The sequence below is a fragment of the Phascolarctos cinereus genome, unplaced genomic scaffold, assembly GCF_003287225.1.
Source record: "Phascolarctos cinereus isolate Bilbo 61053 unplaced genomic scaffold, phaCin_HiC Scaffold_5;HRSCAF=322, whole genome shotgun sequence".
Taxonomy (NCBI): Eukaryota; Metazoa; Chordata; class Mammalia; order Diprotodontia; family Phascolarctidae; genus Phascolarctos; species Phascolarctos cinereus.
Window position 1 is genome coordinate 242,473,887 of NW_027555958.1, and position 26,555 is coordinate 242,500,441.

Genomic DNA, 26,555 nt, shown 5'->3' on the forward strand with positions numbered 1-26,555 from the left:
CAACTTTCAACAACACAGATATAGTCAGATATGGTTCATTAAAGACAACATCCAATTTGGAATTAGAAGAAGAGAGGCTACCCAGGTCAAGATTACAAATCTGGAACCCAAGATATAGAAATCAACCTTAACTCAGGAAACTATTTGCAGCCAGAAAACAAGATAATGTGTACAATGGATATAGCTCTGACAGATGTGAAGAGACAGAATATAAGACACTGACAGAGTTGAGGTATAACACAAAGACATAAAAGGAGAAAGGGACCAAGTCTATTCTTAGAAGATGACCCTTCATCTTCATGTTGAACTGCTTACCTGGGAGTTCCTGATTATCTGGGAAGTAATACTCTGTAAATTCAATATGAATGGCAGAGACCCGAGTGGGAAGATTGTAGAGTTTTCGGTTGCATGAAAGGAGGGTAGATGGCTTCTTCCTTGGCTGCCCAGCTGTAGAAACCTAAGCCATCAGGAGCTAATATTAATGTTGACAGCAAAATTCAAAAGAAAACTCAGCTTGGTTTGGGAAACAAAGTAAATATCTCTGTCACCCTTGTCTGTGAAAGACAAGAGTCTGCCATAGAAAGCAATATTTTAGATATACTCTCCTTCATTTTTTCATTCTCCCCCCCACTTTTGGGTGAGATAATCAGGGTTAAGTGACTTGTCCAATATCACACAGCTAGTAAATGTCATTGTCTGAGGCTGGATTTGAACTCAGGTTGTCCTGACTCCAAGGCCAGAGCTCTATCTACTGCGTCACCTAGCTGCCCTTAGATAAACTCTCACAGGAATGATATGTAAATCAGTTTTCACTATTCCAATTTGATTTCAATTTAATCAAATCCAATACAAGTGTTGAGTGTTTACTAATGATAATCTAATCAGTCAATTCTTTGTCTCAGTAAATGCATAGCAGCAAGGTATATGGAGAAATCCATCAGCATTCCCTGAACACATTCCTAAAACTGGACAAGCTTTAGCAATAAGATTCAGAAAGATACCCAACTTCCTAAAGGACAGGCAAAACATTAAATTCCAAAACCTTCTTCACACTACCCTCTTCCAGGCACCTCCCCGTGCCCATCTGTAAATATGATAACTGTCTAGAAGCAATGGCACAGACTATCTCTCACTCCTTACCTGATAGACATCTAAGTCATCCACGCGCACCACCAAACAACTAGAGCGCAATCGGTTCCAGGCAGGGGGCCAAAGCGGAGTGGGGACAGCCTGGCAGCTGTGTAATGAGCTCTTCTCTAGAGGGGTCTTCTGAGGACTGGAGAAAGATCCTACAAAATAGCAACAGGAAGTTTGGGGACAGATTGAAGGAGAGGGAAATGATAAATGCTGTAAGAAGTTAAAATCCTGAAAAGGTTTTCATGGTGGGTGTGGAAGAGAAAACCTCCACCAAAGCATCAAAGAAATCATTCCACTGAAGACCAAGACAATCAACCTGATGAAAAGTAATGGTAATCTTCCTTTTACTATTACAGCTCTTTTTGAAGAGGGATGAAGCTTTAGTGATTCTTCTATGGGCATTAAGTTGGAGGCAACTTTCCAGAAGTCAGGCAACTTATTTCTCCATCTCCATTAGCTATGTAAAGGCAAACAAATAGGCTAAGGCAATTATCTTCACAACCCACCTGATTTCTTGTGGAAAGGTAAGTCTGTCCCCAGATGCAAGGAAGATTTCAGATCTGACTCTTCATTCCATTTTTCTATCTTGCTTTGAAATTCTGTCACTAGCTTCTGAGCCCACTGGCCTCGGGTCTCCATGGCATCACAGTGTCTTACCCAGTGCCTACAATTCTCTCCTATAAAACAGACAAGCAAGAAGCTTTCAGTAAATCATCCAGGTCAAGGAATCTTTATTTCCTTTTACTTCCAAGCTACTTAGATAGACCTAGTACAAAAATCTGTTCTCCAACACCCCCAGCCATCTCCACTCCTTGCAATCAATTACTAGCCAATAAGTGCTCAAATTGCTTTATAGGTGCTGTGTGTGGTTCTTTCTCCACTACCCTACTCCCAAACCAAGACAAAAACCTATCACTTCCCTTCCACCCCCCACAACCAACTTCACTATTTCAGTGAGTAGAATCAAAAAATTTTCCATGCACAAAGCCTTAAAGTTATTTTTGACTCTATTCCTTCATCTCTCCATATCCCATCAGTTTACAAGTACTATTGATTCAATTTGCAATTATCTCTTGAATTTGTCTTCTCTTCCTACTTGCCCCGCCCTCCCCTTACACTTTTTCCCATTTCCTCTCTCCCCATCTAAACCATGCTTCATGCCACTGTCAGTTAGGTAAAGTTATGTAAAGTCAGTTATGTAAAGATCTGGTCACATTACTCTGCCACACTGAACCTTTTTGGTGATTTCCTATTGCCTCTCAAATAAAACAAATTCCTGTGGCTGATTTCATGGCCCTTCACAATCAGGCAGTAAAATATCTTTCCCCCATTCTCTCATACTACTTGCATCTACTTAAGTCCAAGTGTTTTTCTTGTTTTTACAACTTAGCTTGTGCTGTTTGCTATACCTATTCTGTTCTCTCTTCCCCTTATCAATTGAATTCCTACCAATTTTAAAGAAATATTTTGTGATTCCCTCTTCTGTGGTTGGTTATGAAATCTCCCCTTAAAACATGAGTTGCAAGGCTGGATAACTGGAAGGATGGTGGTACCCTTAATAGTAATGGGGAAATTAGGAAGAAGGAATGGTAAAGAAGGAAAGATAATGAGTTCAATTTTGGATACGAAGCTGAGGAAAGGACACAGGACAGAGCCTTGGAGAACACACTCAATTAAAGAGGTGTAATTATTGCATATTGTACATAATTATTAGTACTTTTCCTCTCTTATTAATGCATTTAGAGACATAAATTTTCCCAAATATTTCTTTAACCACACCCCACAAATCTTGATATGTTGTCTCATTGTGATGATTTCTAAAATTTAGTTCTATGACTTGTTTTCTGACTCATTTTTTTTATTCTGGAGTTTTTATTTTTTTTCTTGATAATTTATTTCTAGCTTTCAACATTCACTTCCATAAAATTTTGAGTTTTAAATTCCCCCCACCAAGATGGCATGCAAAATAAAAATTGAACAGAATATTACAAAATTTAGCTATGACTGGTCTTAGTGATTATTGAAAAGGAATTTTTATGTATTTATGTATTCAGAATTATGCGACATATTTACAAAAATTGATCACGTTCTAAGGCATAAAGAACTCATACATTTAGCAAAGCAGAATTATTAAAAAACAGCTTTTATAGACATAATACAATAAAAATTATAACTGATAAATGAAACATGAACAAAGAACTTAGACCTCAGTGAAGACTCATTAAAGTTAACCTCAAGAATGAGCCAGCCTTTGACTCAGCAATAGCACTTCTAGGTCTGTATCCTAAAGAGATCATTAGAATAGGAAAAGGATCCACATGTATGAAAATATTCATAGCAGCTCTTTTTGTGGTGGCAAAGAATTGGAAATTGAGGGGATGCCCATCAACTGGGGAATGGCTGAGCAAGCTGTGGTATATGAATGTAATGGAATACTACTGTGTTATAAGACATGATGAGCAAGCAGACTTCAAAAAAACCTGGAAAGACTTACATGAACTGATGTAGAATGAAATGAGCAGAACCAGAACACTGTGCCACACTGTGTGATGACTGACTTTGATAGACGTGGCTCTTCACAGCAGTGCAAGAATCTTAAGACAACTCTAAAAGACTCACAATGGAAAGTGCTATCCACATCCAGAGAAAGAACTATGGAGTCTGAGTGCAGATGGAAGCATACTATTTGCTCTCCTGTCCCTCCTCAAAAGTATTTGCTTCTGATTACCCCTCCCCGTATCTGCCCTCTCTTCTATCATCCCCCCGTCTTTTGTCCCGTTCCCCCCTATTTTGCTGTAGTTAGATTTCCATACCCAATTGAGTGTGTATGTTATTCCCTCCTTAAGCCAAATCTGATGAGAATAAGATTCACTCATTCCCTCCCACCTCCCCCCTCTTTCCTTCCACTGTAAAAGCTTTTTCTTGCCTCTTTTATGTGAGATAATTTACCCCATTCTACCTCTCCTTTTCTCCTCCCAGTACAATCCTCTCTCACCCCTTAATTTTTTAGATATCGTCCCTTCATATCCAACTCATCCTGTGCCCTCTGTCCACACACACACACACACACACACACACACACACACACACACACACACACATTCCCTCCAACTACCCTAATAGTGGGAAAGGTCTCATGAGTTACAAATATCATCTTTCAATTCAGGAATGTAAACAGTTCAACTTTAATAAGTCCTTTGTGATTTGTCTTTCCTGTTTACCTTTTCATGCTTCTCAGGAGTTGTATTTGAAAGTCAAATTTTCTATTCAGCTCTGGTCTTTTCATCAAGAATGCTTGAAAGTCCTCTATTCCAATGAATATTCATTTTCCCCCCTGAAGGATTATACTCACTTTTGCAGGGTAGGTAACTCTTGGTTGTAATCCTTAGCTCCTCTGACCTCAGGAATATCATATTCCAAGCCCTCAATCCTTTAATGTAGAAGCTGCTAAATCTTGTGTTATCCTGTGTTTCCACAGTACTTGAATTTTCTGTCTGTTTGCAATATTTTCTCCTTGACCTGGGAACTATGGAATTTGGCCACAATATTCCTAGGAGTTTTCCTTTTGGGATCTCTTTCAGGAGGTAACTGGTGGATTCTTTCAATTTCTGTTTTACCCTCTGGTTCTAGAACATCAGGGCAGTTTTCCTTGACAATTTCTTGAAAGATGATGTCTAGGCTCTTTTTTTGATCATGGCCTTCAGATTATCCAATGATTTTTAAATTATCTCTCCTGGATCTATTTTCCAGGTCAGTTGTTTTTCCAGTGAGATATCTCACATTGCCTTCTATTTTTTCATCCTTTTGGTTTTGTTTTATAATTTCTTGTAGAGTCATAAGCTTCCATTTCCTCCACTCTAATTTTTAAGGAATTATTTTCTTCAGTGAGCTTTTGGACCTCCTTTTTCATTTGGACAATTCTGCTTTTTAAGGCATTCTTCTCATTGGCTTTTTGGACCTCTTTTGCCATTAGGGTTACTCTGTTTTTTAAGGTCTTATTTTCTTCAGTATTTTTTCTTTCAGTATTTTCAGTATTTCCTTTAGCAAGCTGCTGACTCATTTTTCATGATTTTCTTGGATCACTCTCATTTCTCTTCCCAATTTTTCCTCTACCTTTTTTTACTTCCTTCTCAAAATCCTTTTTTGAGCTCTTCCATGGCCTAAGAACAATTCATATTTTTCTTGAAGGCTCTGGATATAGGAGCTTTGACTTGTCTTCTTCTGGTTGTATGTTTTGATCTTCTTTGTCACCAAAGTAAGATTCTATAGTCTGAATTTTTTGGCTACTGTTTGCTCATGTTCCCAGCCAATTACTTGACTTTTTAACTCTTTGTTAAGGTAGGGTTCTGCTTCCAGTGTGGAAGGTGTACTGTCCCAAGCTTCAGGGGTTTTGTGCGGCTGTTTTCAGAGATACTTTAGGGACCTGTAAATTTTCAGTTCTTCCAAGATGGTATGATCAAAGGAGAGGTGTTTACTCCTCTCCTGGCCTAAGTTCTTGTCTATGAGTGACTAGAAGCACTCTTTTCTACCTTGGAACTGTGAGGAAGATTCCTCTCCACCACTGCCACAAGCTCCACCACACCAGTGCTCCTCCTTGCCCCAGGACTGCCACTCAGAACTGTGACCCAGATCCAAGCACAGGCAAAGCAAGAGAATCCTACCTCAGCACCAGCAAAGAGATCCCTGCAATCCTCCTCTGATCAGCCACTCGATCCCCCCACTGTCTGTGGCCCGAGAGCTCTGGAAACAGCTGCTGCTGCCCCCCTAAAGGTGGGGACAGACCACACTCCTCTCTCACCCAGGTATGAGAGACCTCTCCTACTCACGTTCTAAAGTTGTCTTTGGTGTTTGTGGGTTGAGAAGCCTGGAAACACCACAGCTGCCAGTGATTCAGTCCCCTGAAGCCTGCTCCAGATTTGCTCTAGCTCTCTTTGCCTGTGCAGACCATGCTGAACTGTGCTCCTCTCCCAGCCCAGCACAACAGAACTTTCCCATCAACTATCCAAGTTGTCTTGGGCTGGAAATTTGTTTTACTCTTTTTGTGGGTTCTGCTGCTCTAGAATTTGTTTTAGAGTCATTTTTACAGGTATTAGGAGAGGTTTGGGGGAGAGCTCAAGCAAATCACTGTTTTTACTCCACCATCTTGGCTCTCCCCCCTCCCCCCGCCATGATATTTCTTCATTGTTACTAAGAGTTTTTTCCTTTTTTGCTCATTTCCTCATTATCTCCACGGGTCTTTTTTTCTTACAGGGACTTAACTCCTATGGTTCTGCCTGAAGGGTGGAATAGTTTCTCCCCACTTATTCCAAATGAGGTCAAGGAAAACGTGTACTTAGCAAGGACTGAAACAAGGAACTTACATCACTGTAACTGATGAAAGCCTTTGCTGTGGCTACCAACTGTCTACCTGTTGTTAGTGCCAGGCTCCTTTTGTTTTTGTAGCAGCCCCTACATGGAGCTTACAGAACTAGGCCAGGGACAAAGGTGGAAGACTGGGCTTTTACTTTTTTGTTTTATGTGAGGATAAACTTTGTAGACTTTCTTTTCCTCTTAACTGTTGTTCTTTTACTTAATTTGATGCATTCCTTATTCTTGAAGTGATAGAGAAAGCTAGATGCAAACTTTTACTTAACTGGACTACTGGAAGTCTCTAAGCTGGTCTTTGAAGCCCAACTGGAGTACTACCTACTCCATGAAATCATCTCTGATCTACTCAATAGACAATGTCTTTCCTTTCACTTCATATTTCGCATGATACTTTCTTGGTACCTCTTTAACGTACTTATCATGACTTACTGTGTATTTGTGATCTCCCCTTATGCAAAATCCACAAAGTCAGAGGCTGTCAAGGACTATGTCTTATCTAACCGTTCCACCTTCCTCAGCAGAGCCTAAGGAGCTCTGTACAAAGTTATAATAATGGATGAAACTTTGCTAAATTTGTTTTCATGAATCTGTCCAAGGCTCATAGCATTCAAGATGCTCATCCCCAGGCCCCTGCTAAGATCTTGTCTTGATGGGCAATAAAGTCTAGCTGAAGCATCATAGCACAGTCCTCACCATTCTCACTTTTCATTGCTCCTAATGGACAATTTACACCAAAATCTCTAGAACAGGAAAATGCTTCCTTGAGGAGGAAGTCTTAAAACACCCCTGAAAGCAATAAAAATTATCTAACTCTGATTCTCCCAAATATCAGGCGCTGAAACCTAGAAACTGAGGCTCCATCCTCTGGCCCTAGAGCAATGCCACTATAATGTCGTAATTCCTTCACTGTTCAAGATGTTCATACCTGCCCAGTGGAAAGGATAGTAGTCAAAGGCCATTTTCCGGAAAGTAAGTTGCATGGCACCACCCATCACTCTGTTTGCTGAGTCCCCTAGAAGAGAAAATTATAGATTATTAGCTTAAGATGTCACAAAGAGCCCAAAATGCTACTTGAAGGAGATTCAAAGCCCATTCAAGGCACAAGTTCAATATCCTACTGACATCCTAGGCCACGGGTGGGGAAACTGCAATCCTGGGACCACATGTGGCCTTCTAGATCCTTGGGTACAGCCTTTTGACTGAGTCCAAGTTTTATAGAACAAATCCTTTTATTAAGGGGATTTGTTCTGTGAAGTTTATTCAGTCAAAGGGCCACACTTGAGGACCCAGAGGGCCACAAGGATGCAGGTTCCCCACCCCTGTCCTAAACTCAGGGCAGATTAAAGGAAACATCTGTAGATCACTTGCAAAAATTGAGACACTGGCCTTTTGAGGCACATTGCTGAAGAATAAAAAAGTTCCATTCCATTTAATTCCTTCTGCAAAGGGATCCCAGACAAGAAAAACTGTCAACTCAAGGATAATTCTAATCTCAGGTCTTTCAACTGACACTCTGTGACAGTGGCTAATAAATTTTTTTCTTTGTTTTTTTTTTTTTAACGAAAATCATTTCCCCAAATTGCAAAAGTGCTAGTCATACTGTCTTGTCACAATACCCTGGTATTGGAAGTATAGGAATAACCCAAAGTCCAAGAAATTTAGAGCTAACTCTCATTTATTTCCCTTTAGCTTTGGGCCTCCAATTGTCTGCAGTGATGAGTAATTCTATAAACAAATAACAATCACAAATTTAGAGCTGGAAAGGGCCTTAATAGCTATCTAATTCATTTACAGATAAAGAAAGTGAGGTCCTAAGAAAATGACAAGTGAGTGGAAAAACTGATATTGGAACCCAGATCCTTTATCTTCAAATCTAGCACTTTTTCACTGTGCTATTCTAACTCCCACTAGAACCAAACACTCAGGAAAAAAAATCAACAAATATTTATTGTCTTCTATGTGCTAAGCACTATGCTAAGTGCTAGGGATAAAAAAGGTAAAAACAGTATCTGCTCTTAAGGAACTTACAATCTAATGAGGGAGACAACATCTAAACAATTACATCTAAACAAGATATGCACAGAATAAATTGGAGATAATTTTAGAAAGAAGGCATTAAGGGAGATCAGAAAAGGCTTCTTACAGAAGATGGGGGTTTTGTTGAAACTTGAAGGAATCAAGGGAAGCGGGGGAAGACAAGAGATGAGGAAGGAAAGACCTGAAGGTATGGAGTACAGTCAGTGAAAATAAGCAAAGTTGGCAGATGAGATGCCAAGTAAGAGAAACAAAAATGAGGCCAATATCACTGGATCACAGAGTATGTGAAGGAAAGTAAGGTCAAGGCAACAGGCATTTATGAAACACCTACCATGTGCCAGGCACGGTGCTAAGCAATGGAGATACAAAGAAAAGCCAAAGAGAAAAGTCCTGGTGTGTATGCAACTATGTGGAACGGGATAGAGACAAAATAATTTCAGAAGGAAGGCATTAACATTATAAAGGGAATTAGGAAGGAAGAAAGGAAACAACCACCTACCGAGTGCTAGGTACTCTACTGAAGTGCTTTATAAAAATTATCTCATTTGATCCTCACAACAACCCTGTGAGATGGATGGTGAAACAACAGACGTTGAGTAATTTGCCAAGGTCACACAGCTAATAAGTGATTTGAACTCAAGGCCTAGTGATTTGACTCTAGGCCTAGCATTCTATCCACTGTGCTATCTAACTAAAAGGGAAAGGCTTTTTACAGAAGGTAGCATTTTGGCTGGGGCCTGATGGAAGTTAAAAAATCAAGACACAGAAATGAGAGAATTCCAGGCATGCATGGAGTTGGGAGACTGAGTGTTTTACACAAGGGAAAAGCAAGGAGGCCAGCATGACTGAATCACAGAACATAGTGGGGAGGGAGGGGATCAGAAAAAAGTATAAGAAGACAAGGAAAACAGTGGCCAGATTATGAAAGACTTAAAAAATCAAACAGAGGATTTTAAATTTGATCTGGGAGGAAAATCAATCACTCCACGAGACAGCAAGAAATAATAGAACAAAATCAAAAGATTAGAAAAATAGAGGAAAATGTGAGGTATATGACATCAGAAATAGTTAACCTGGGAAGCAAGTCAAGGAGAAATATTTAAAGAATCAGCAAATTCTCTGAAATCCATGATTATTTTTCTAAAAGCCTGGATACTGGTTCAAGAAATCATAAATGAAAACTGCTCAGATCTATTAGAACAAAAGGACAAGGTAAAGAATCCACAAATCACCTCCTGAAAGGAACATCAAAAGGAAAAGTCCCTAAGCGTATCATAGTCAAAATCCAGAGCTCCTGCATCAATACAAGCATCAATAAAGAAAAACAGTTCAAGTACCAAAGAACAAGTCAGATTCACATTAGACCTGGAGGCCCTTACCATAAATGAGAGGAAATCTTGGAATATACTATTCCAAAAAGCAAAAGATACAGGCTTACAACCAAGAATAACTCACCTTACAAAGTTGAGTATAATCCTATGGTGGCAAGGGAGGGGGAGAAGGGGGGGGCAAATAGAGAGGGATGGACCTTCAGTGGAACAGAGGACTTTCAAGTATTTCTGATGAAAAGCCTAGCATTGACTAGAAAATTTTAAATACAATTATAAGGATCCAGAGAAATCTAAAACGTTAATTTATTTGAGTGAATGGAAGCAGCTGCATGATGCTATGTAGTACAACCATTCTAATATGGGGAGAAGAGACAGAATATTCTTTCAGAACCTTAATGTCATCAGAGAGTCCAAGAATTAAATAAGAAAAATACAGGACCTGGGGTTAGACTAGTACTATTCTGAGGGTTTTAAAAGGGGAAAGAGAAGAGAGGATAAAAGGAATACACTAGGGTAGAAAGGAAGAAGGAGTGGAACTTCCTATTATAAATAATAAAGGTGCACAAAGAAGAACATAAAATATGGAATAAAGAGTAAGAAGATCAGGCACAAGATGAATCTCAGTCATATCTGAAACAAAGGATGGCTGAACACACAGTTTTGGTACAGAAATACATCAAACTCAACAGGGAAACAACAATCAGGGATAAGTAAGGAGTGATAGAAGGAAGGATGAAAAAATGGAGGGAATGGCCACAAGCAAAAAAAACCCAAAACAACAAACTTTACTGATTCTGAAGGAAGAATCAAAGGCAGCGGGGAACAGAAAAGAAAATAACTAGAATCTAAAGGCATGTTTAAAAACTGTGGAATGGTAAAATAAATTATGGCATAAGAATGTAAAAGAATATCACTATGTCATAAGAATGATGAAAGAGGTGATTTCAGCAAACTCTGAGTAATATGAATTGATGCAGAGTGAACAGACCAAGTTGAACAATTTATACAACAGCAGAAAGGTAAAGAAACAACTTTGTTATTTTTATTTTTAATTTTTTTTAAGAAGCAACTTTGAAAGACTTAATTCTGATTAATGCAATGACAACCATGTCTTCAGAGAACCTATGATAAAAGGTGTCACTCACCTCCTAACAGATTTACACTTTTGGACATGTCCACAATGTGGATTCATTTGCTTGACTGCTTATTTGTTAAAAACAAGCTCCCCTCCCACCTCAATTATGAATTGGAGATTAGAGAAGAAAGGATTCCCAAAACCAGTGATGCCAACAGAGGGGCACCATTGAAGCATTTTTGTAAAAGCACAAAAGAAAAAAGGAAGAGATTTAGAAGGAAGCAGGTGAGCAGAACAAGTATAAAAATAACATGCAGAATTTAATATATACTTTTTTTAAAACAAGTATGAAATATACAGTCTTTTTTTGTGTTATGCTATGTATCATGGAAGTGCCCTTTTTTGGTTCAAGGTACTACATCTGGAGTATTAGTTTCCATTTGGGGGAATCACATATTAGGAAGGGCAATAATAAGGTGGAAAATATCCAGAGGTCAACCAGAATGGTGAAGGGCCTTAAGTTCATGCCATATAAGGGCTGTTTGAAGGAGCTGGATATGTTAAGCCTGGAGAAGAGAAGGCTCAAAGGAATATGACATCTCCCTTCAAATATTTAGAAGGTTTGGCATATGGAAGAATAATTAGATTTGTTCTATTTGACCTCGGAAGGAAGAATTAGGATCAAGCTGAAAAGAGGTAAATTTGGCTCTATGTGAGGGAAAAAACTTCCCAACAATTACAGCTTTCCAAATGCGTAACTGGCTGCTCTCCTCATTATAGATGTTTAATCAAAGGTTTGATGATTATGTTGGGGTAAATTATGGAAGATATTCTTTTTCAGGTATGGAGTAGATTGTTTGAACACTGAGATCCTTTCCAACTCTGAAATTCCATGATTTTGTGGTAAGAAGCTCAAATAAATGATATAAATCAAGAATTTTAGGTTCAAGGAAAGTATGGCCCTGGGAAAGAGAGAGAGAGAGGGAGAGAGAAAAAGGATGCTCCTTTCCTCCAATTCCAGTCCTACATCAATCAATCAAGAAACATTTGTTAAGTGCTTACTTTGTGTCAGGCGCTGTTCTAGGCATGGGGTACACAAACAAAAATGAGAACAGAAATGAGGAGAGAGGGCATTGCAAACACAACAGTCAGTGCAATGACCTAGAGACTATAAAGAGACAGTAGTGTATTAAGAACAGTAAGAAGAATAATTTAGGGGCAGCTAGGTGGTGCAGTCGATAGAGCACTGGCCCTGGAGTCAGGAGGACCTGAGTTCAAATCTGGCCTCAGACACAAAACACTCACTAGCTGTGTGACTCTGGGCAAGTCACTTAACCCCAACTGCCTCACAAAAAAAAGAAGAAGAAGAATTTAATTGGACCAAAGAGTATGTGAAGGAGGAATAATGTATAATAAGGCTGGAAAGATGGGTTGGGGGTCAGGTTGTCAGGCTCTGAATGCCAGAAGAGCTTACAGAGGTAACAAGGAACTATTAGAAGGTTTTGAGCAGGGTGGTGACATGGTCAGACCCACACATTAGAAAAATCACTTTGGCAGCTGAAGGCAAGATTGAAACAGGAAGAAATCTGAAGAAGAAACTAGGAAGAAGTAACTTTTGCTCCACTTCTCCTTCCACCAGCTTCTACCAGATGCTTGAATACTAGGGCTGACCTTAGGAGACAATACTATTCCATCTTAAACAAGCAGGCCCTGATATTTCGGTATACACTGGTCTCTAATAATGCTTGGGGTCATGTCGTCTCTATTCTGAAAAAACCCTCACTTAATCCTCCCACACTCACTAACTATTGTCCTATATCTCTTCTGCCCTTTGTAGCTAAAAGCCAACTGTAACAGGTGCCTCCACTTTCTCTCCTCTCACTGTTTTCTTAACTGCTTACAATCTGGCTTCCAACTTTATCAATTCCACTGAAACTGCTCTCTCCAAAGTTATCAACGATCTCTTAGTTGCCAGATCTAAAGGCCTTTCTTCAATCTGTATTCTCCTTGACCTCTCTTCTGGCTTTGACACTATTGATCATTCTCTCCTCTACTGAACGAGAAACTAGCTAAGGAAAGTAAATCATGAAAAAAAATCTACTTACAGTAAATCCTCCTGAAAAACTGAATTTGAGTTTTTGCTGAACTCCAGATATAACAAAACTCCTCCATCCTATTTCCCTTACCAGGAAGTCTGACATTTTGGGAAAATTAGGAAGAGGATTTTTTAAAAAACTCTTGATCAGTAGCTGTGTGACCCTGGGCAAGTCAATTAACCCCAACTGCCTTTAAAAAAAAATTAAAAATAAAAAAAATGTTTCTTTAGAGTGGAAAAGATAAGAGATACAAAGAATTTTGATTCAGAGCTCTGAGTTTCCCCCCATGCCCAAGAGGTTTATGGCTTTTCTCAAACAGCACACAGCTACATGGAAGCGAACAAAGCAAACTGAAGCAGCAGCAGGGCATAAAAACAGGAACACTTTTCCTACAGCATGAGAAACAATGAGTGTCATACAAAAGGCAAGGTGGAGGAGACATATAGAGGATGTAAGCACACTGCAACATATAACCAACAAGGATCCTGCAGAGAAGGAAAAAAAAGATGTCACAAGGGAATGTAATCAGAGTAGGGAGACAGGTTCAATCACATGGTGAAGATAAGAGATGACCGGTGGAATGTCAGGAGAAATACTGAGGAAAGCCGCTGCACTTCGAGGGAGAGGGAGTGTCTCCCTATGATGAGCTCACGACAAAAATATTTCAGAATGGGCAGTCGGATAGGTCCCAATCTTTTTAATGGTGGGAACTCCCCAAATCAATAGGGAGATCAAACAGATCTGTGATGAGATCTGTTTGAATATATGAGGTATAAAAAAATTGGGGTGCAGCTAGATGGTACAGTGGATAGAGCATCAGCCCTGGAGTTAGGAGGACCTGAGTTCAAATCCGGCCTCAGACACTTGATATTTAATAGCTGTGTGACCCACAGCAAGCCACTTAATCCCACTGCCTAGTGGGGTGGGGGAAGACTAGAAGTTGCAGAAGATTTTTCCACAGATAAAGGGACCTTCCTCAAAAAGACTTCCCTACACCAATGAAATCAGGACCAGATTAAAAAAAAAATCTCTCCCAGGACCTAAGATAGTGTTCTGTACACAACAGGCACTTAACAAATGTTTGTTTCTGTTGTTATTTTATGGTGGCAAAGAGAATTTTGAAGCATGGAGTACTGTAGGAAAGCAAAGAAGTGCTGAAACAGGAACCTTCAGGTGGTCAGAATAGCATGGGGTATTGAGCTTGGTGGTTTGGGATGGGGGGAAGAGAGGTGTAAGGTGAGGAGTAGGGCTTAGAAAAGAAGAATGAGAGGGGTTTTCTATTTTGAAATGTGGGAGCCAACCCTCTCCTTCCTCCTCTCCTAAACACCTAATCCACTCCCCTCCCCAAATCCTACTCTTATGGGTTAGGAGTAAAAGGAAAGGAAAAGTTTTGAGTGAGCAGATGGGAGATACTTCCAAGGGACAACTTGGGGCTAACAGCATACAGGAACCAAAATGTGAACAGGAGTATTTTATGCCACACACAAACAAATAAAATCAACTTAGCTAGAACTATATTCTATATCCAGGAAAACTGCTCTTTTATCGGAAATAGAACCTAAACACAAGAAGTCTTAATAAAGTACTCCTCTGTGGCCCCAGAGGACTTATCCTTAAGCTCTGTCTGATGATTTCCTCTGAACTAAAGGTATCTATATAATTTGGAGTTTTATGCCTAGTGCCACATCCCACCTGGTTCCTGGGACTGACTGTCATCACAAATGTGTAGATCCAAGCGTGAAATAAGCAGATGATAAGATGACTCCTTCACATCAAACTTCTCAAAGTACTGGCTGATACGGCTGTTGCTAACGTTGCTCTGACCACTACCAAATGTCTGGCCCCAAGAATGATGGGCACTAGGAGCAGCAGGTGAAGTACTCTGTAATGTAAGGAATGTGGTAAGAAAGAACATCTGTAACATAAAGAATATTGTGTAAAACACCAATACTCTTCCTATAGGCTTTCTTAAAGTAGACAAAGCATATAATAATGCTGGGGAAAGCCAACAAACACCATACACTACACTGTTCCAGGGCAAGATATCCCCCCTCTCTATACTCATAAATTTGGCTGCTCACTTTGGGCTGGTTCCACCCTTTAAAACAACAACTCCACAACGAGAGTAGAACTAGTCAGTCAGACTGCAAAGGAATCACTAACACATTTGTCCAGGCTCCATCCATTAAAATTTAAATGTTACTATTAGTTAGATTCCAGAAAAGCCTAAGAGAAAAGACAGATGGCAGATCTGTTAATAAATCACACTGAAGAACTGGTCATCCTACCAACATAATCTTCTCTTATTCCCTTCTTATATTCTCCCTACCCCCTGTACTCTTCCTTCCTCCATCATGGAAGTCCATTGTACCAACTCACTTGTATGGGCTCAGGTGCCAAGCTCTTTCTCTGTAGAGCTGACTTCTCCATGGCCTCACTCAAAGACTCTGCATACTTCATCATGGCCTTGAGCTGCGAGTCAGTCAGTACCCACAGCAGGTCATCCAGCAGGAACATCAGCTTGGAGGCTATCACATTGCAGTCTTTGGTCTGACAGGGGAGAGACAGTGTGGAATTCACCATCTTGCATAGTTTCAACTCCCCAAAATCAACTTCACCAGGTCAACCTAAGAAATGGCTCCTCAACCCCCCCCCCCAGGATTTTGTTTTGGTTATTAAGTGGCTTGGTTTCATCCTTAACATTTGGTTTCATTTACACATGCAAAATTAGTTAACAATTTTTTTTTTGCTAACTTCATCTTAGTGACCTATTTTCTCCTATGATCACTGCCCCAACCATTGAAAAAAGTTAACAGTGATATACAAATAAATATTTCCCAAGTGTTTTAGTGATTGTTCTTCAGGATATTGTTCTTCAGATGCCCTATCCAAGTTATATACAGGTATATAGCACAAGTTTCATTGTTGGAATATGCCTTTGCATAAAAAGTACATATTTGGCTGTTGGCAGTAGACAATAGTGTCTAAAAATTAGTTCTAAAAATTAGTATTTAGACGATACTGTCTAAAAAAAATCCATGGATTACAGATATTTGCTAACCAGATTCAGAATTTTCCCAGGGAAGTTTTACATTGACTTTAACTTTGGGGATAAAGTCAAGGGGATGGTTAAAATTTATTTAAAAATCATAACCAGAGCTATCCACATAAATGATATGGAAGATTTCTGAAGATGGGAAACTCACTATCCACTTCTCTCTAGGCAAAGCCCAAGGCAAATTATTACCTCCCCTGTGGTAAAAATTGAGTTTCTTTGAACATTAATAGAGTCACAAGAGGGATATATTTGGCTAGGAAGATTACTGTTGTTGGTGGGATCTTGGTGACAGTATGTGGAAGAATAAAAGAGGGATTGTTTGAGGTGAGTTTCCCTCTTCCCGGCCTACTGAGTCCTTGAAAAAAAAAAAGGTCCAGAATATCAAGGGAATTAATGAAAAGAAATACTAGGGAAGGTGGCCTAGCCATTTCAGATCTTAAATTGTATTATAAAGCAGCAATCATGAAAGCTACATTTTAATCAACAGCTTGCATAGATGACATATTCTCACAGATGATATGTTCTCATCAAATTTGTTGATGACACAAAGCTGGGAAGGACAGCTAACACAGTGGATAACAGAGTCAGGATCCAAAAGGATCTTGATAGACTAGAGCATTGGGCCCACTCTAGAAGATGAAACTCAGTAGAAATAAATATAAAGTCTTGCACGGAGGTATAAAAAAATCAACTGCACAAGTAAAAAATGGGGGAAGCATAGCCAGGTAGCAGCTGTTAAAAAAAAATCCGGGGGTGTGGTGTGGTGTTACAGACTCAAATTTAATGTGAGTCAGTGGCGTGCTACAGCAGCCAAAAAAGCTAATCTGATCTTGAATTGCATTAAGAGAAGCATAGCTTCCAGGAATAGGGAGGTAACAGATAGTCCCACATGTTCCACACTGGTCAGAACCTCATCTAGGCTCCTATGTTCAGTTCAGGACATCATACAGTTTAATAAAGACACTGGTAAACTAGAGTGTCCAAACGATGGTGAAGGGACTTAGGACCATGTTATATGAGGATCAACTGAAGGAAATGGGTGTTTAGCCTGAAGAAAAGAAGACTCGGGGATCCACAATAACTGCTTTCAAGTGTTTAAAGGGCTGTCACGGAAGAGGTAGTAGGCTTGTTCTGGTTAGCCTCAGAAGGCTAAAGCAGGAGCGATGTATGGAAGTCGCAAAGAGGCCAATTTAGACTTGATGTCAGGAAAAATTTCCTAACAATTAGAGCTAAAAGTGGAATAAACTTTCATGAAAGGTGGTAGGTTCCTTTTCCTTGGATATCTTTAAGCTGAGGCTGGATAAACATTTGTCAGGTATATAGTGGGAACTGTTTTTGTGTATGGGACTAGCTGGCTGCTGAGGTCCCTTCTAACTCTCAAATTCTGTGATTATATAATTCTGGAATTCTCTAACGTTTTCTGTACTAAGAAGTACTAAAGCTGAAGTTCTCAGTGATTAAGTCCTACAGCAGTGCTTCTGAACATTTTTTTGGGTCATGGACCTCTTTAACAATCCGGTGAAATCCATGAACCCCTTCTCAAAGTAATGTTTTTAAATTCAGAAAATAAAATACAGAGGACTACAAAGGAAACCAGTTATATTGAAATAGTTATTGAAGCATTAAAAAACAAGTTCACAGAACACAGATCAAGAAGCCCTGCTGTATCACACTTCCAGAACATGGTCTATGCCCTTTTCCCTCTGATGGACTCCATAACACTGCACAACAGGCCCTCCCTCTCAGTGTCATCCTAGATGTCAAACCCAAGTTTCTCTTCTGCCAGTAGAAAGTACCCACTTTCAGGCTGTCGAGGAGAATGGGAAAAGGAAACTATTAAGTGGATAAGGACACTCACTCTTCTCTTAAGAGCTATTTGGATCCTGCCTTGGTTGGTAATGAGCCTCAGTGGAGTAGTGACTGGATCCTGATCGCCATTGTCCGTGGCATCTGCCTCAATCCGAAGAGTCTGCCATGTTATCTCCTTAAATGTCAGAACCTGGCAGGAGAGAAAACATTTCCTCAGAATGCTGACGATGACTGAACTGACCAAAAGGGGGCAGTAAGACTAAGGCCATAAAGCATACAAGGAATAAAAGTTCCCACCACCTTCAGCTGAGCAGAGCTCCAGAAGGCAACTGGATCGGAGCACCCAAATTCCAGGAAAAGGTATAGCACTATTTACTGGTGTGAAGGTTGAGGTTGATATTTACATTGTAAACATTTTTAAAAAATAATTTGGAACGGATACGTTTATGTAAGACCATTTTAGATTTTAAAGTTTTTGTTTTCTTTACAAAAGTCCTATTTTGATGCCTCATGAATGATGAGGTGGAAGTGACCTTAGGTTCTGGAGGACTTTGTCAATGGACTACTTGAACTGGCAAAGGCTACTACCCTGCTAGAGGACCTTTTGAGACAGTCATTATCCATAGATCTACTAGCCAAGTATACAGGGGCTTTTCACCAATAAATATGTCCTAAAATGCTGAATTCTTAAACCACTGTAGTCCATGAAAGAAAGATAAACGTGTTTTGGTGGTAGTTACTATGTTAAAAAATTTTTTTTTAAATTTTTTTAAGGAAAAAAGTTTCAGAGGTTTATAAATCTGAAGAACACTTAAGGGAATTTTAAGATTTAAAAGGACTATTATCCTTAAAAATAAACAAGGATGGGGCAGCTAGGTAGCTCAGTGGACAGAGCACTGGCCCTGGAGTCAGGAGGACCTGAGTTCAAATCCACCTCAGACACATAACACTTACTGGCTTAACCCCAATTGCTTCACAAAAAAAACAAGACAAAACAAAAAATAAACAAGAATTACTCATATTTGAATTCTCTCCCCATTCCCCTTTCTGGCTGTTACCTCTCCTCTGTGAGGGTCTGTGATACGGGTGAGGCGGAGGTCACTCTGCTGCCAATTAGGGTTAACGCTGTAGCCCTGGAGCTGCCACAACTCGAAAGAGGCATGAAAGGCCTTGGAGTGAATCTTGATGGTAATAGAATTAACGATAATGAGCATTCCTTCCACCACCTTCTCAGCAAAGCCATACTCACTGTAAACAATGAGACAGAAGAGTCAAAGGATCAAGATAACCTGAAGGCATTTCCTCCAACCCAAAAGATGAATGAATTAAAAGAGGCTAATTCCAGTCTTTAAAGCACTGTTCCTTCAATAATAAACTAGATATTGTTGGATAATAAGCATCAAAGGACTGAGGGAGAAACCAATAAAAAGAAGGAAGCATTAGGTTTCCATAGAATATTAAAAAAAATACATTCTCTTTAAGCATACAGACACCAGAACATTTCTATACTTCCATAGTGAAAGGCTAAAAGTTCAAAGGAAGTAGAAGAAATAATGCTGTAAGGGTCTCAGCGCGTAACTCTGCCTTACATATGCTTGGTCTCAAACCTGTTCAGAATAAGTTACCTTTATTGCTTCTGATCTCCCTATTTCTTCACTTAGTCTACTATACTAGGAGATGGAAGGGAGAAGAGCTTAAACAACAGACATCAGAGAGGTTTGATACTCTGAAATGTGAGGAATAACCCTCCCCACCTCTTTTCCAAATATTAATGCTTTTTTTATTCTTCTACTACCATACATCCCATATTTAATCCCGCTGATCTTAACTTCTCAAACTCTTACATATGTGCCTTTTTTTATTTCCATTGCCATCACTGTGCCCTAGGCCCACATTACCACTCATCTAGATTTTTAAAGTAAGTACTAAAAGGTGTTTCCATGAGATTTATCTCCTTTTACATAAAAATTTGATAATATGACTCCTTTGCTCAAAACTCTTCAATGATTTCCTATTACCTACCAAATAAAGTTCACAGTCCTTGGCCTGTACAATAAGGTCCTCCACAATCTGATATGATCTGTCTTTCTTTAAAAAAAAAATAGATCTATTGATGCCTTCTGTTTTTACAGCATCATCATTTCTGCATACTCCTGTTTTTCATTGTGCCTGTGTATGCACACATGCCCAAATACACACACACATACACACACACACACATTTAGTTCTCTCTCATAAAAACAAAAAATAGTTAAGCCAACCAACCAAAACTGCAACCACATCTGACCAACACCTACTTCCTACTGAGAGAAGTCAATGTTTTTGCCTTTAATTTCTTTCCCTTGTTTTATGGAATTTACAACTAATAGTCAGAAATGGGAGCATCCTTACTTTATTTATTAGGAAAGCTTCTCCATTGCAATCTAACATGACTCTTATCTCCATGTGTGTACTGTGCTCTAACCAAACTGGACTACTTTTGATTCTGTACTTTCCTGCCTCCATTTCTTTATTCATGCAAGGAATGTTCTCCCTTGACATCTTCAACTATTGAAAACCTGCGCATCCTTTAAGGCTCAGCTCATATGCAAACTCTTCCATGTCAAAAAAAAAAATCTTCCCCACTTCTTGCCTGGATAATACAAAGCACTTGATTTAGATTTCTCTGATTCATTTATAAAGTATTATTGTCAATATCAAGTATTATCAATTATTAACAAGTATTGGTTTGTAACATTTTTCACTATAATTACTCATATGTCATATCATCAAAATATGTTGTCAACTCCATGAGGGTAGGGATCATACCTCTGTACCTCTCCCAGGAGAACCAAGCATAGTGCTCTGAACATAATAGTTACTTAATGTTTATTAAAGTTGACACTGGGTACTCCTGGCTTATCTATCATACTACTTCTAACCACAGAAATAAATATCTTAAAGATATAAATGGGATCAGAGCAACTGACCTCTGTCCTGAAGCCAGGGCAATGGGAGACTGTCCATTGGGGGACCGAGGCTCCTCACATGTTCTCATCTCTACTTCTACTTTATCCAGACACTGCAAGAAAAGCCATTGAAAAGTAAATGCTCAGCAAAGCACATGGTAGCATAAAAAGATCTTGGGATTCCCCAGACTTGGCGCTGGAAGGGATTTTAGAGATCATCTCATACAACTACCACATCTTACAAATCAAGAAATTCAGGAGAGTAAACAACTTGTCCAAGGCCACAAGGTAGTAACATGGCTAGGATCTCATCCCAGTCATCTGACTCCAATTCCAGTGTTCTTTCTATGATATCACACTGTTTCTTAATTATTCCCAGCATTACCCAATTCTATCTTCCTTTCTCTCACTCAGATGCATTAAGCTCATTTTTTATAAATAAGCAAACTGTAGCTGAGAGATGTTAAATGTCTTGCCCAAGGTCACACACGAGTGGCTGAAACAGGATCTCCTAAACTCAACTCAGTGCTTCTTCCACTTCATAATGAACTGAGATCCCTGCCTGAACGATTCTTGGAAAGAACAATGTATTCTAAGGGTAAAGTTTCTGTTCTGTATCTATAGCCACTGCACCACAAAGACCTCTAGGGCTAATGAAGCAACAGTCACAGCGTCTTCAGAAAAACCCAAAAGACAAGAAGCAGCAGCAGCCTACCATTTCCCAAAGGAAGAAACAAAGACTAAGACATAAGCCTGAAGTTTCCTCAGAAGTGTAAATGACTTTTATTTGTGCCTCTGTGGGCCAATATGCTACCATTTAATAGCTATCATCTCACCATGGGACCTACAAAGAATAAAAATTATGGTAACTAAGGGCAACTAAGAATGGGTTTGGCCTCTTTGTCAAAGAAAGAAAAAAGCTTGGTCCTAAGAATAAAAAAGGTATGGAAGTTGAAGGGTAGCTCCAGCCTAATTTTCAGAACTATTTAATGTTATTCCCCTTCAAATACTCTGTTTCAGCCAAACCAACTTATTTACTGTTCCCTGAAGTCAGCATTTCATCTTCCATCTCCAGGCTTTTGCATCTCAAATGCCTGTAATATGCCCCCTCCTCACCTCTAAGTCTTAACTTAAGTTTCCTTCCAGGTTCAATTAAGTTACCACTTCTTAAGGGGAATGTTTACTGATCCCCCTTGTGTTCTGTTTCTGCTCAAATTATTTTGTGTGTATGTATATATATGTTTAAACATTGAATCCTCCAAGGAGACTATAAGTGCCTTGAGGAAAGGTACTGTTTTTCACTTTTGTCTTTACATCCCTAGCATCTTTTAGGGTGCCTTGCAGTAGCTGGCATTTAATAAATGCTTTTGGAAATGAACTGATTCCAAAGAGAATACCCAAGAGAAAGTTCTGAGAAGGGGCTTCAAAACTAACAGACTAACAAAGAGCTAACTGACCTGGTCAGTTCCTTTTAGATTTTAAGAGGTATTTAAGATTCACTATAACTTTCCATCTATGCTTGTTATTTTTAAGTCTTGTTTGCTTCTTTGTAGTAACTGGTAGAAAAAAATCTAGTTTAAAAAATAAAAACTTGGGGCAGCTAGATGGTGCAGTGGATAAAGCACCGGCCCTGGATTCAGGACGACCTGAGTTCAAATCTGGCCTCAGACATTTGACATTTACTAGCTGTGTGACCTTGGCCAAGTCACTTCACCCCACTGCCTTGCAAAAAAACAAAAAAAAATAAACTTAAAGGAACTGTCATGTATTTGTTTCAGAGATAGTCAGGTGGGACAGAAAGTCATGTCAAATCTATTTCCCATTCTGCACAGACACCTGAGTGATAAGAAATCCAAATGAAAGATCAGACCTGATGGTAGCACAGAAAGTCAAACCAAATCCCTCAAGCCCTGGGAGCCATTGTTATTGTTGTGTTGTTTCAGTTGTGTCCGACTCTTCATTACCCCTTTCGGGATTTTCTTGACAGAGATACTGGAGTGGTTTGCCATTTCCTTCTCCAGCCCATTTTATAGTTGAGGAACTGAGGCAAACAGGGTGAAGTGACTTGCTCAGGGTCACACAGCTAGTAAGTGTGTGAGGCTGGATTTGAACTCATGAAGATGAGTCTTTCTGATCAGTGTTCTATCCATTGTGCCACCTAGCATTTAATGAGAAGCCAACTAAGTCTGGGGGGAATTTAAACCAGAAAGAGGCCTATTCACCCAGGGAAAGATCTAAGCTTAGCCTATCTTAGGTATTTAACTGGTCAGCATTAAAAGAACTAGGGCATCACGAAATTATCAAATGTACCTTGCCTGTCCATCTTTAACCAGCTCTTTCCGAAAGTTAAGTGACAAGCCTTATTTGATTAGATAAAATAAAAGAACTCCATTTCCAGAGGAAAGGCTGTGGACTTGCAACATGGTGTAATGGAAAGGGCATTGGACTTGGGAGTTGGAAGACAAGAGCTCAAATTCTAGATCTGATATGATCCAGCTATATGACCACTGGCAAGGCTTTTCACCTATCCATTTCCCCATATTTCCTCATCTATAAAACTGGTATAAAACCTACATTGTCTCTAGCCACAGAGTTACTATGAGGAAGAATGCTTTAAAAGCCTTACACATTACATCAATTGTTATTATTACTATTATTGCCATCATTATTATTACCAAACAGATTGGGTGTGTCTTCAGCTTTGTCCATTGGATCTGAAAAAAATGGAAAAAAAGAGGAAGGAATTAATAATGTTTCCCTTCCAAGCCGAACTACCCAACTACTTAAGTAGCCAGCTGTCTAATGCCCATGCTCACCCTGATGGAGGCCTTGTTGCAGAAGACCCGAGTGATAGCTAACCATGTGGGAAGTTCTAGTACATTTTGCAGAACCTCTTCATCCAGCTCCAGGTTAGTCAGTTGGCCCTCCCCTTTCAGAGTACTCAGGTTGATTTTGTCAGGAGACAAATTCTTAGTAAACCTGATGAAAGTGAAAATGAGGATCAATTATTTCCTCTGGTTATCAGCTAAATGGACTCCAGCCCAGAATGTTTCAGTGCTCAAGGCAAAATCCTGCCTCTGATTAAGATATTTAACAATAAACCTATACATATTTTCTTCGAGTGTTTATCACCTGTTTCCTGAACTCAAGGCCCATGGAAACTCCAACAGTTCAGAAAAACTGAAGTCTTCACAAGTTTAGTTCTTAAAAACTCTGAATAAAACATGTTTGGAAGACTGTCAGTATGAGCAATTCTCATTACTGTTCCCTCCAAAATTTTCATTCATTTTCTAGTCATGCTATCATAAAATCAAACATTTACATCAACAGTATAATAAAGTTAAAATATTTTGCTTAAAATTATAAAAAATAAGTGAGCAGGTAATGCCAGTAAAGTAGCAGGGTATATCAGTTACTAAGAAGAGATGAGGACAAAAATAGCGACACAGTAATATTAGCTGTGGAGAATAAGGAAAGAAGAAAGAGGGCATCAATTTCCTTTCACTTACTACCCTCCAAGTCAGATAAGAGTCTGGTTCAAGTTACCTGTGAAGTGGTGATAATTAATAAGCATTACTCAAGCCTTAGCAGAACTAAACAGCTTACTGTTCTATTCATGCTATATAAGTAAACAATATTATACAGCAGTTGTTATCATAATATTACTAATAGAGAAAATGAAAGGTATAGAGGCAGGGTAAGTTAGAGTGAGAGGAGAAGAAAGCCAAAAGTCAGCCAATTTAAACCAGGGCCTAGTTCCTGATGCATCAAGAAAATATAGCCATCTGGTTTGATTTCTCTTTACATGGCATTCCTTCTCCCTGATCAGAATCCCCCAGCTTATCATGACAGCTCTCCAAGAGTCACATTTTTAGTTGCTATGGATGCCCCACCATCTCACCACTTCCTAATCACTCAATAAAAGCCCACATATAGGAAAGGAGATAAATTATCAACTATTAAAGAAATTATGAGGTACAAGTTTAATGAATTCAATTATAGAAAAGTGATTAAGTTGGCATGATGAAAAGCAGAAATATTGAGTCTAAAAGGAAAACAAATGAAACTGCTATATTCATGACAATTGATGGATAATAGCTTGCTTGACTTATAGATCTTAGAGAGTATTAATTTTCAAACCAAGCCTCCACTGGTCAAGTGGTAAATACATGTGAACAGACAACACATTTACGAGGAGAATGAATGTTAGCTACTTCAAGTCCTACAAAATGAGAATTAGATTTTAGCATTTTTTAAAAACTTGAACTGCAACAATGTGGTATATGAGAAGAGTACAGGAACGAGATCTCAATTCTAATCTAGTTCGGCCAATCTGAAGTGCCAAGATCACTGGCTGTGACCTTGAAGCAAACTACTTTCCCTCTCTTGGCTTCAGCTTTCTCATCTATATAACAAGGGGGTTACACAAAATAAGAATTACTCTAGAGGACTTTCCAGATCACATATTCTGCAACTGACGCTGTGTGTGTGTGTGTGTGTGTGTGTGTGTGTGTGTTTTGGAGGAGAGAGAATGGAAAGGGTCAGATTGTCTACCAAGTTTATTACAACAGAATGTCACTCACATACAAAATAGGAAATAAATTCTATAGGCTCTCATCACTTACATTCTTTTCAAATTGCCTTGCTATCCTCATCTGCATTAACATCTGTTGTAAATCCCCTTTCTCCTTGAGCAACCTATGCTACCACAATACCCTCTCAGTAAAAGTCCTCAGATTTTACTACAAAAATGGAAGCCATCAGTGGTAAACTCCCTCTTACTTCAATTCTATACTTCAAATCAATCCACCAACCAATCAACAAGCATTCATTAAGTGCAGGCACTGTACTAAATGCCAGAGATTAAAAAAAAAGAAAGAAAAAAAAAGAAAACTATTCCACTACATTCGTGTACCACAATGGTTCAGTCATCTGTTGCTTATGATATGCTAACCATCTTTACTGGATTCACTGATTGATAGTTAACCTACTCCTATCCCTACTCACCCTATCCCAGAAATCCTGAACCACCAGTTGTCAAACCCCATTCCCCCAACCTCAACTCAGGGCTCCTTCATGCCTGTCCACCTAAATTCTGCTCCTAATATCTCACTCCAAACCTACATGCTCCTTCCACTGTACCCTCTAGAATGTCTGGTCCAAAACAAAGACTTTTTTCTTTCTCATTCCTTCTATCTTCTGGCCCTCAATGAGAAGTGGCTTTTGCCCAATGACATCACTTCTCTTACCACCCTTTCTAGTACCAATTAAATTTATTCTCACAAAACCCCAATGAACTTATCATAGCAGGGCAGTTAGAATATTCCTTGCTTTCTATGGCCAATTCCAGATGCTCCAAGACCACCTTCATTAAGCAACCTCTCCAGCTCTGAGTTTAACTACCCATATTTTATCACCCAATCAAGATCTTAGTCTATAGCCTCCCAGGACATTGTTATTCTTGGCTCAATGATTTCAGTGCCTTGCTCAAAGTCTTTCTTTCTCTTCACTCTCCTGCTTTCATTCTAGCGGAGTGCAATATACATACTGATACTCTCTCAAATATCCTAACATCTCAGTTCCTCAATCCACTGACCCCATCTTACCTTTTCAACCTTCTAACATCTAATTCACCATTCCCCACTCCCCTTCAAACACTCTACTTTCTACCCACACTGGCTTAATCATAGTTCCTTA

General features: G+C 39.3%; 1 protein-coding gene across 2 annotated transcripts in view; it reads right to left on the reverse strand.

The window, feature by feature from the left end:
- The window catches only part of BLTP3A (bridge-like lipid transfer protein family member 3A), a 59,320-nt gene that overhangs the window by 13,093 nt on the left and 19,672 nt on the right, over window positions 1-26,555 (reverse strand). For both annotated transcript variants that reach the window (XM_020999657.2, XM_020999656.2), the window contains exons 2-12: window positions 23,675-23,837; window positions 23,534-23,572; window positions 20,880-20,971; window positions 18,969-19,158; window positions 17,960-18,100; window positions 15,423-15,593; window positions 14,736-14,925; window positions 7,430-7,516; window positions 1,644-1,814; window positions 1,141-1,289; window positions 316-457 (exon numbers count right to left, since the gene is read on the reverse strand). In XM_020999657.2, the coding sequence (XP_020855316.1) occupies window positions 316-457; window positions 1,141-1,289; window positions 1,644-1,814; window positions 7,430-7,516; window positions 14,736-14,925; window positions 15,423-15,593; window positions 17,960-18,100; window positions 18,969-19,158; window positions 20,880-20,971; window positions 23,534-23,572; window positions 23,675-23,837 (1,535 nt within the window). The remainder of the gene's footprint in view (window positions 1-315; window positions 458-1,140; window positions 1,290-1,643; window positions 1,815-7,429; window positions 7,517-14,735; window positions 14,926-15,422; window positions 15,594-17,959; window positions 18,101-18,968; window positions 19,159-20,879; window positions 20,972-23,533; window positions 23,573-23,674; window positions 23,838-26,555) is intronic.